At 36.2% G+C, this 12,212-nt stretch overlaps 1 protein-coding gene across 1 annotated transcript; it reads left to right on the top strand.

The window, feature by feature from the left end:
• Positions 1-1,250: 1,250 nt before the first annotated feature.
• rpl22l1 (ribosomal protein L22-like 1) lies at positions 1,251-8,681 on the top strand. The gene is made up of 4 exons (XM_062020772.1): positions 1,251-1,394; positions 7,915-8,028; positions 8,232-8,353; positions 8,492-8,681. Exons 1-4 carry the CDS (start codon positions 1,386-1,388, stop codon positions 8,634-8,636), a joined length of 390 nt encoding a protein of 129 aa, XP_061876756.1. The 5' UTR covers positions 1,251-1,385; the 3' UTR covers positions 8,637-8,681.
• The last annotated feature ends 3,531 nt before the right edge of the window (positions 8,682-12,212 follow it).

The raw sequence follows: 12,212 nt of genomic DNA, 5'->3' as shown, positions 1-12,212 counted from the left end.
TCCTTATGTGTAAAACAATGCTAAAAATAACCGCAGTACAGCACCGTTTTTTTTCAACTTTAATTGCTATTGTTTGTTCGACTCATTCATTCATGCGTGCGCATGCTCAGTAGCGCTGGGTAGCATTTTTTCCGAGTAGCACACATACTCTCAGTAATATCAGACAAACATAAATGTTTGTGCAATGAAAACTCAAAATCAATATAACCCGCTATGGAGTCGTTGCTATTAAACAGCTTTGTTTAATAAAGGCGTATTTATGTTGCGCTGACGTTTGGAGAGAGCTTTTTTTAAATTAATTTTTTTAATGAACAACCATACATTTATAATTCACTCAACAATCAAGGCACTTTCAACAAGGAAAGAAAGCAAGCAAATACAGACAGTATTAAATATTAATAATACAATAAAAAAAGACAAAAGACTAAATCTCTTTAAATGTTTTAACATCAATTTAAGGGCTTTTGTACTCTTAATCGTTCTCCAAGTTTTGATTGATCATTGTAAACCATTAAGCCAATTAGAAAATGCAGGCCTTACGTTCATAAATCGACATTTATGTAGAAACATTTTTGCCTGGAGCATAATATAGTTGACAAACATATGTTACAGTCGTTTATGAATGTATGGGGACATCTCCACACGTTTTTTTAATTTATTTTTTGTTAACCTTTATTTATAAATTTCAACATTTAACAAGTTGAGAAACAATAATCAAAGTAAGTACAAAAACAGTACAAAACAGCGCCAGGGGGTTGTGAATTCAAAGTAACTAAAATAGAATGCAAAATATATATATGGAACAAACAAACAGTGCAAAGCCATAGGCTCACTCAATTTCAGTAAATAACTTAAATTTGGAACACAGGATCATCGTTTTCACAGCTTTTTGGTCGTTAGAGGTAGAAAGTGTTTTAACGTAGAATTCTAAATCTTTTTTAAAGGCACAAAAAACAGGTCGGGTATTGACAAACTTACATTTATGAATATACAACTTAGCCAATAGTATAATGAGGTTGCAAAGGTAAATTCCTTTTCAAATTTTTTTTCAAACAGTGTAAATCCAAATGGCACATCTTTAAAACAAAGCACACATTTGTCATGAATTGTCCAGGATGAAGCGACAACATTGATGCTTTTATTTTTTATTATTGATGCTTTTATTTTGTATTTTTTTCCTGTATTGTGTAGTTATAATTATAGGCTTTTACTTGTACTTGTATTGAATTGTGGACCCCAGGAAGACTACTGGGTTGTTGTGGCAACCAGCTAATGGGGATCCTTAATAAAAATAAAATCAAATTAAATCTCCACACACGCTTGGAGAGAGCCTCATTCGCCCTGACGCACTTCCGGAATCCCCTTTCCGGTTCTTTCCGTCAAACATGGCGCCGGTGAGTCGAGGCGCCTCTGTTCGTCGTGGCGTTTTTTTCCATTTTTATAGGGTTTTGTCCAACAATTAAAAACATTTAACCACACCTGTTCGTTTAAAAGTCAACCTCTGGTTCGTTTTGCGAACTGGAGCATATATTAATCCGTCGAAGGGAGTTCGCTCGTAGTTTAGCTAGCATCGTTAGCTTCACCCCGGCGTGCACATGTGTCTCAGGTCACAGGCAGAATACCAGAGGTGGGACCAAGTCATTGCTTTGCAAGTCACAAGTAAGTCTCAAGTCTTTGCCCTCAAGTCTCGAGTCAAGTCCCGAGTCAAGACAGGCAAGTCCCGAGTCAAGTCCAAAGTCAAGACTGGAAAGTCTCAAGTCGAGTCCCAAGTCCTGCATTTTGAGTTTCGAGTCCTTTCAAGTCTTTTTAACCATAGACTAAAATTTTTACACAGATTGTGTATGCTTTTAAAACGCTGTATTTATTTATTAAAACAAGTGCATTTGAAATTGCAGGAAAAAAAATAGTGCTGACATTGCAATTCATAATAGCACTATTAACCAGTCATTTTAATAGTTTAAACAATTTTAAACATTTAACTCATTCCTTTACAGAATAAACACATTTGCAAAAACAAACATTAACATACTATTGGTTGTATTTTATGAAAATAATATTACCAGAGTTGAGAAGGAGCAAAGATCTTCAATATTTGTATGTGAAAATCACAAATAAATCTTCTGGGGGAGGATGACGCCCCTACAGGGGTTTGGTTTACAAACTTTCAGCCCCACCTAAAACAAAATTCACCAGCTGATTATGATGCATTCTCATTTTAGGAAAAATATAAGACAATACTTTCTTAACAGTATAATTGTAACCAGGAATAAGTCTTCAAGTAACAATATTCAAATACTAACATTGTTGGGTAAAACAGCATTTGGTTTTATTCTGAATCCAGTGAAACAGATTGGTGGTTTTAGCTGGTATAAAGAGTTTCAGGTGTTTATATATGTTTAAGTATTTGGCAGACGCTTTTATCCAAAGCGACATACATAAAAAATACATACATAACAATCACTGTAAACATGATCATTTAAGGGAAGAATGTAATACAAAATATCAATACAAAGTGTCAAGACAGAATAAACTCTCTGCTGTTGCAGCAACAGAGATACAGTCTATAGGTCCCTAAGATATATAGATATCTAATGTATTCATACATTGTTTATGTAGGATATACGCATGTATATATAACCTAATCATATTGTTTCTTCAATTTAAAAATAGTTTACCGTTTTTTCCCCCTTCTCTGGGATTATATTCCCAGTTTTGATCTCGGACGTCTGGTCACTTATAGTGTATAAGAATATTATATTACTGTTAAGCAAACTATGAATAATAAAACTCGCCAAAACATGTGTCCGTTATCATAGCTACACGTATGACAAAAAACCACGTGAAAATCAGTGGTATTCAGTGAGGTAAAATGAATTAAATGCGCTGACAGTTCATTGCTCCTGCCAAATGAATTGCACTGAGTGGAGCAGATCACCACTCCAAGATGGCGGCCCCGCGTCTCGTCTGCGCCAGTAAGCAGTAGCGCTCGATGCTGCGTACCCTTAGAACATGTCTATGGTTATAACGTTAGCAGTGAGTTTACAGCCTCACTGATTTAACTACACAGCAAATAAAAGTCATGTTACTTAGCCAATAAACGTTATCTTACATTCAAAACGTACCCTTCTTTGTGCAACTTCAAATGTCGAACGAAGTTGGAAGTTGTTGCGTCTCCGTCTGTAATATTAGAACTGCGTGATTTGCATACGCAATTCGTTTTTTGTTGACCAAGTCGTAGTTTTTATACCCGAACGAAACCAACTTTGGCATAATTGTTTCTCTCTGCCGCATCGTTTGACAACTCTTGTTCTGTGGTTGTCCTGCAATTTGATTGGATTAATCCTGTGTGATGAAAACAACGTATAACTAATTTGATTGGCTGTTGTACTGACAGCGCACCAGCTGACAAGCAGCACACACGCTGATAGACAGACACACACGTACAAAATGAAAGATACGGAGCGCTCCCAAATAACTTTTTAAGCTTTGGGTTTTGGGGAAAGTAGCAAGTCATGTCAAGTCAAAAGGCTCAAGTCCAAGTGAAGTCACAAGTCATTGATGTTAAAGTCTAAGTCGAGTTGCAAGTCTCTTTACATTTTGTCAAGTCGAGTCTAAAGTCATCAAATTCATGACTCGAGTCTGACTCGAGTCCAAGTCATGTGACTCGAGTCCACACCTCTGCAGAATACAGATAAAGGGCTTAAAGGTCTCTATGTTATGGTCATTTTTTAATTTCAAAATCAAATGACTGGTTTAGTTGAATTTCATTTGAAAAAAATAACATTTATAAAAAGCTGTTTTAATTGTTGGTGTCGAAGAGCAGTGAAAAACAGATTTTCCTTTTCATATCTCATAAAGCTATGTTAATTCTTGGTAAAGAAACACAGTAAAAAACGACCAAAAGGTATGCGTTTTCATATTCCGACACCGGAAGTTTTTATTTTCAAATTAAAAGCGTGGTGCGGCACCCGTGTGCATGACTAAAGTTCTGTTATCAACCAAACCCTCCTCATCTCACCCCTCGGATTGTAAATAATTCAGTGTATACACTCTGATGATTAACTTGTGTGATGACTGTATTATGATGATAGTACATATTTGTACCATGAATTGATTACGTGTACCCTGACTTAAACAAGTTGAAAAACGTATTCGGGTGTTACTAGGGGTGTGGGAAAAAATCGATTCGAATTCGAATCAAGATTCTCACGTTGTGCGATTCAGAGTCGAGTCATTTTTAAAAAATCGATTTTTTATTTATTTATTTTTTTAATCAATCCAACAAAACAATACACAGCAATACCATAACAATGCAATCCCAATTCCAAAACCAAACCCGGCCCAGCAACACTCAGAACTGCAATAAACAGCAATTGAGAGGAGACACAAACACAACACAGAACAAACCAAAAGTAGTGAAACAAAAATGAATATTATCAACAACAGTATCAATATTAGTTATAATTTCAACATAGCAGTGATTAAAAATCCCTCATTGACATTATCATTAGACATTTATAGAAAAAAAAAGAACAATAGTGTCACAGTGGCTTACACTTGCATCGCATCTCATAAGCTTGACAACACACTGTGTCCAATATTTTCACAAAGATCAAATAAGTCATATTTTTGTTTCATTTAATAGTTCAAACAAATTTACATTATTGCAATCAGTTGATAAAACATTGTCCTTATAATTATAAAAGCTTTTTACAAAAATCTATTACTCTGTGTGTATGTCAGCGGACTGGGGTAGATCTTATAACAAGATCTGATAGCTCAGTTACAGCTGTTTTTATTACCAAATATGTGTTATGTGTTTTATGTTGCACGATTGCACCAAGAAAAATTCCTAGTTTGTGAACCCGTTCTCAAACAATGGCAGTAAAACTATTCTGATCCTGCTGAAATCCTATGTATTGAATGAATAGAGAATCCTTTTGAATCGGGAAAAAAAATCGCTTTTGAATCGAGAATCGTGTTGAATTGAAAAAAAATAAATCGATTTTGAATCGAATCGTGACCCCAAGAATCGATATTGAATCGAATCGTGGGACACCCAAATATTCACAGCCCTAGTAACTAGTATATCATGCAAAAGCGCTGATTCCAACTATTGAAATACTTTGTATAGTTCAAGACTTACGGTCATTTGAAAACGTCACTGCACATCATAATGGCAGCTACAGTTTCCATCTTAAAGATCTAAAAAATAAATATTTGGGAATGTCCGGCAGGCCAGATTGAAAAGCTTAACTGGCCTTAATTTGCCCAGGTCTGTACTAGACGTACAATGACGTGTACATTATCTTTAAAACCAGCCTGCACTTGTGCTGCTGAAACACTCAGAATTCTGACATGTTTAATCAGCAACATGTTGTATTACATATACAGTAAGTGTACATTATTTATAAAATCAGCACACACTAACGAGCTAAGGAACCCCTTTTGCATGGTTAAGTGCCTAAAGCACATGGACGTGCGTGTGCCGCTGCAAAACTCTTATGACATTATAACGCATTTAATTATCACTATAGAGATATATGTGCAATGAAGTGTACATTGTCCTAAACTTTAACAAGGAAGAAGGATAAGTCATGTGTTTTTTGTTTTTTTTAGTTGCTTGGTCACGTTATATGCGCGCACGCATCTCCATCTACGCGCAAGTTAACTTCATGATCTGTCGTTAAACAAGGATTAAAAATGTGAGATAATGTTCTAGCTTTCTTGTGACACAAAGCAAAAAGTCTTGCTTATCAAAATTGTCCCATCAGCTGGAGGTCTGACAGCAATCGTGACTAAAACAGCTGACTGTCAAATTGTCGCTGGCAGGAGTGTCGCAAAGCCCACTTTGATACAGGTTCTTAAAAAACCCCATCAACGTAGAGTTAAAATAGCAGCATTTTTACGTTAAAAAAATACAGTAAGTCTTATAGTGCAGGGTTCCCCAACCTTTTTTCCACCAGGGACCAGTTTAATGTGTGAATTATTTTCACAGACCGGCTTTCTACGTGTGGCAGATAAAAACAACCAGGAAAAATTTGCCTTTGGCTACAATCTGGCACATTAACATTTTGTATGTCCATTAAAGTGCATTGTCCCATGTACTATAATAAAGGAGATGTAATATACATCTATTAACAAGCTTATTGGTGTGTTTAGTGGGACAGGCGAAAGTTAAGTTGGAAAAATTTGGTTGTTTATCAATTATTGTTTCTGTGCGGCCAGGTAGCAAATGAGTCACGGACCGGTACTGTTCCCCGGTTCGGAACCACTGTTTGGTGTCTTTAAAGCTAACAACGCAGTGTTGTTTAGCCTGGGAAATGACAGCTCACAACCGTGACATCATCAGAGGAATACAAGACTCTGTGCCATGTACAAGCATACACAAAGCAGAGCGTTTTGGAACTCTACACATTGGCCAGCGTTTGCAAAAGTCTGTTTTTTAGGACAAAAGTTTGCATTTGCGTGTGGACAAGAGGCCTAAATGCAGAGATAAGTATGCATTTACTAAGTGCGACTGAGCAACTAAAAAAAACCTGTATCCTTCCTCCTTATGTGTAGTGATGTTAAAGACGATGTACACTGCATTGCACATGTAACATCACTTTATTGATGATCAAATGTGTTATAATTCCATGAGAGTTTTGCACGTCCTTTAACATTCGGGTTTCCTTGGCCCCTATTTTGCGTGCGCTGGTTTTTGGAAATAATATACACTTTACAGCACATGTGATATATCACAATGTTGCTGATTAAACGTGTTATGAGTGTTCTTCAACTGTGCTTGTTTTTAAAGGACTTTATAAATAAAGATGGTATGGTATGATTCCACAAGTGTTCATAATGTTCCTAGGGCTCTGTGCAAGTGCAGTAAAGATAATGTACATGTCATTGTATGTCTGGTATATCCCAGTAAACATAACAGAGGTGTAATGCCAAGTCAGCTGTGGTTGCTTTTCCAGACTTCTGTCAGACAAAATGTGAATGACAACAAGTGCGTGCGTTTGTGTGTAGACAGACAGTTTTCAAACTATACTTGTGTGGATGGAGATAGTTTTTAACCCCGGATATGTGTTTTTGGAACTCTCTGTGTTCGTGTAGACATGTCACAACGACAACTGACATCTGCAAAAATCCCTTCGCACATATCACACAAAAGTGGAGGTAAAACACAATTTGGTCATGAAGCATAAGTATAATATTTACAGGCCAGTCTGAGGCCTGGTATTTAACTTCCTGCTTCCGGTTTTTGGATATTGTAAAACATTGTTTCTGTTTGACTTTTTTATATGCAAGTAAAATCATTTCTGTGTCGGGCTCCAAATACATTTGAGCCAGGTACAAAGGTACTTTAGTAATTATCCCTGCTTTTACTTTGAAATAAAAAATCTTCCGGGTGTCTGCAAATGATAACACAACCGTTTGGTCTCTTAACAGCAGATTAAAGTTTTTGTTACATGGAATGTAAAATAAAAATCAAACCTTTTTTTTAAATGTAGTTATTCTTCGGCACAAAAAATGCTTTGTGTTTTCATTTAATTTGTTAGCGTTTTAAAATAAAATTGATACAAACCAATCGTTTCTTGTTTTTCAATTTACATTCATTGGCCGTGCTGGTTTAAATGAACATTTAAATACATTAGAGTGCCTGCGGCTATATTTTAGTTGATATTTGCTTCAGACTTTATCAGCTTTAATCATGTTCACATTACATCAGGTTCAATGCAAGTTTAACAATTTGTCGTTCCTACTTTATCAGCGACTTAGTTATCAGAATCAAAATAGTTTTATTGCTATTGTTTGAGAAGGGGTTCACAAACTAGGAATTTTTCTTGGTAGTTGTCGTCGTAGATAATTAGATAGCATTTGTTGCTAATATTGATTTAAAACACCCACTTTGTGACGCCACAGATCCGTCAGAAGAAGTTCACTGTTCCCAAGAAGAGTAAAAAGGGTCCTGGGTGGAAGTTCACCCTGGACCTGACCCACCCTGTGGAGGATGGCATCATGGACTCTGCCAACTTTGTAAGTCTAAATCGACACGCAATATTTTTTTTGGGGTAACAACTACGATTCCATTCCATAAATTCCAGTCTTGGAACGACCATACTTTTCATTTAGTGGTCTTAGCAGGCTGCTAACGTTGATTCTGGACTAGGGCGCCCTTCCCTAGCTCCTATCCTGCTAGGGTTCCCTTCCCTAGCGTGTCACTGTGCTCTGCCCAATAGGAGATATTCCTTAAAGAGAGGATAAAGGTCAACGGGAAAACCGGTAACCTTGCCAACGTCGTGTCGGTCAGTTGCATGAAGAACAAAATCGACGTCACATCAGAGAAGCAGTTCTCTAAAAGGTGGGGAACATCAGAAAAGAATCATTAAAAAATATATATATATATATATATATACCGGTATATATCTTTTTTAAAAATATATATATAAACACATATACACACTTTCATTGCATCCTAACATTCCCTATTGTCTTGCAGGTATCTAAAGTACCTGACAAAGAAGTACCTGAAGAAGAACAATCTCCGTGACTGGCTGAGAGTGGTGGCGTCCAACAAGGAGACCTACGAGCTGCGCTACTTCCAGATTAGCCAGGATGATGAAGAGTCTGATGCAGACGAGTAGACTTGTTGTGTGGAACATTGCACAATAAATTTGCAGCTAAACAACTCCCATTGCTGGTTAGTGGTTTTATTGCAGTGCACTAAATGGCCAGAAGATGGCACCAAAGATGAAGGTCCATTATTACCTGAAGGTAACAAAGGGGTCTCAAATGGCAACTTTTAGGGCAGGGGAGTCAAACTTGTAAAATATATGCTTTTGCATTTGATTATTACTTTTTTTTTAACGTACGCTAGAAAAAACAAACTGATAACATACCAGAATTTTACTTTTAAAAAATAAAAGAGTTTTTTTTTTACAACATTATGGAAAAACAGTACCACTTTCTAATTCTGGCAACTCAGCTGCCAATGTTTTGCCCTAAAAAATAGTAATGTTTTCCACACACAGTAATGCACCGTGAAAACAACAACCGTAGATTGTATGGTAAACCACCTGGCAGTGGTAGTTTTTTTCAATTTGCAGTCTTGAGCTTTAAAAACCTCTGTAAATTCAATTTGCAGTAATATGCTGTAAAAAACCTGTGTACGTTTTTCGGTATAATCTATTGCCAATTTTTCAGTGTACAATTTAATGGATATCTTGCTTTGAAATCATAAGTCAAGCAGATATTTAAGTATTTATTATGACAAAAACATTGTTAAGTATGATGATATAATTGTTTCAATATTGGGTAATATTCAAGTTTAAAATGTATGTTCATACAGTACGGGCCAAAAGTTTGGACACACCTCATTCGATGCGTTTTCTACATTTTCATGACTACATTGTAGATTGTCACTGAAGGCATCAAAACTATGAACACGTGGAGTTATGTACTTTAAAAAAAAAAAAAAGGTGAAATAACTGAAAACATGTTTTATATTCTAGTTTCTTCAAAATAGCCACCCTGAGCTTCAAGCACACCTGTGAAGTGAAAACCATTTGAGGTGACTACCTCATGAAGGTCATCGAGAGAATGCCAAAAGTGTGCAAAGCAGTAATCGGAGCAAAGGGTGGCTATTTTGAAAAAACTAGAATATAAAACATGTTTTCAGTTATTTCACCTTTTTGTGTTAAGTACATAACTCCACATGTGTTCATTCATAGTTTTGATGCCTTCAGTGACAATCGACTATGTAAATAGTCATGGAAATAAGTAAAACACATTGAATAAGGTGTGTCCAAACTCCACATGTGTTCATTCATAGTTTTGATGCCTTCAGTGACAATCGACTATGTAAATAGTCATGGAAATAAATAAAACACATTGAATAAGGTGTGTCCAAACGTTTGGCCTGTGCTGTACATTTTTGTGTCAAAATGGGAGAAAATAATACATTAAGTAAGAAAAGATAAGGTACTTTATTGACGCATATTATTTACAGGTCATGTAAAACGACGTGGCCTTGGATTTGATACCTGTTTTTTTTTAGAAACTTCTGCTGTATTTGGTTTTGAATGTTTTTTAATTAAGTGTTGACATATTGCTTACTATTAGAACATGCTTGCATGTCCACGCTCTCCTTACAGCGTAGCAGAACTGTAAACGAGGAAATAAGCCCTTGACTGGCACTAGCTGCCGTTTGGATGCAGTCCCAGCAGCTCATCTGTTGCCCATCATGGGTGCAGCTTCAGGAATGCTTGAACATCTCACACCACTGTTCTCACTCCAGCGCCTTTTATAAAGTAAACACCGACCTCATGTCCACTTCTGGCCAAGTCCTGGCTGTATTGGTGTTCACTCTGTGGTGCTGCAGGTGTCACCTGACCCTGCAGGTCATCTGACTCTTTGTGTCCAATTACCAGCACAGGACGAGCGCAACAATAATCGCGCTCTTGAACACACTTCAGTTCATATTTTCTTTGCATATGAAGTTTGTGGTACATAACCTCTATGTGTCTAGATCAGAGGTGTCCCAGGACTCATTTGTGGCCCACAGCTCATTTTTTAAAGGCTTGCGGTATGTTCTAAAAATACTACAGCAAAAAGTGGAATAAAAGAGCGTACAGGTCAAATGTAATGAGAAAACTATGCAATTCTGACTCTAATAACACAAAGCTGCCATGCAGACAGTTTATTTATACTCAACAATAATAATGTTATTACAAAAAAAACATTAAAAAATTAACTTACAATCGACAGATCTGAAGTTGATCTATAGATTTAAGCACTGAAAAGTAAAAAAATAAAAATATATATGACTTTTAACCCTTTTGGATCCCTGAGCTTTTTAGTGGGTTTTTTTTGTCTATTTTTGAAGAAAAAAAGTAATCAAAATCAATGTCATGAATTATTGACCTATTTAAATCTCCAATTACTTCACATCAAATGTTCCACTATGTAATATGTTCTGGGGGAAATATTGCATATGTTGTGTGTTTGCAATTACAAAGTTTTCTATGATTAAAAAGTTGAAAAAAATAATATAAACATATAACCAACAGATATATGAAGTTTATCTAGAGATTTAAGCATGTAAAGTAAAAAACAAAAGTGCATGACTTATTTTTAACACTTTTATGAGTGGGACCCATTTGGGTCCCTGATGATTTTAGTGGGATTTTTTGGAAATCAATGTTTTTATGAATTATTGACCCTTAAAGCTCAATCTACTCAGTGGCCTAGTGGTTAGTGTGTCCGCCCTGAGATCGGTAGGTCGTGAGTAGAGATGTCCGATAATATCGGTCTGCCGATATTATCGGACGATAAATGCGTTAAAATGTAATATCGGAAATTATCGGTATCGTTTTTTTTATTATCAGTATCGTTTTTTTTTGTTTTTTTTTTATTAAATCCACATAAAAAACACAAGATACACTTACAATTAGTGCACCAACCCAAAAAACCTCCCTCCCCAATTTACACTCATTCACACAAAAGGGTTGTTTCTTTCTGTTATTAATATTCTGGTTCCTACATTATATATCAATAAATATCAATACAGTCTGCAAGGGATACAGTCCGTAAGCACACATGATTGTGCGTGCTGCTGGTCCACTAATAGTACTAACCTTTAACAGTTAATTTTACACATTTTCATTAATTACTAGTTTCTATGTAACTGTTTTTATATTGTTTTACTTTCTTTTTTATTCAAGAAAATGTTTTTAATTTATTTATCTTATTTTATTTGATTCATTTTTTTATAAAGTACCTTATCTTGACCATACCTGGTTGTCCAAATTAGGCATAATAATGTGTTAATTCCACGACTGTATATATCGGTTGATATCGGTATCGGTTGATATCGGTATCGGTAGTTAAAGAGTTGGACAATATCGGCATATCGGATATCGGCAAAAAGCCATTATCGGACATCCCTAGTCGTGAGTTCAAACCCCGGCCGAGTCATACCAAAGACTATAAAAATGGGACCCATTACCTCCCTGCATGGCACTCCACATCAAGGGTTGGAATTGGGGGTTAAATCGCCAAAATGATTACTGGGCGTGGCCACCGCTGCTGCTCACTGCTCACCTCACCTCCCAGGGGGTGAACAAGGGGATGGGTCAAATGCAGAGGATAAATTTAACCACACCTAGTGTGTGTGTGACAATCATTGGTACTTTAACTTTTTATCAAATGTTCCACTTTGT

The sequence above is a fragment of the Entelurus aequoreus genome, linkage group LG15 (genome assembly GCF_033978785.1).
Source record: "Entelurus aequoreus isolate RoL-2023_Sb linkage group LG15, RoL_Eaeq_v1.1, whole genome shotgun sequence".
Lineage (NCBI taxonomy): Eukaryota > Metazoa > Chordata > Actinopteri > Syngnathiformes > Syngnathidae > Entelurus > Entelurus aequoreus.
The sequence above is the reverse complement of the archived record's forward strand: the minus strand, read 5'-3'. Positions and strand labels throughout refer to the sequence as shown.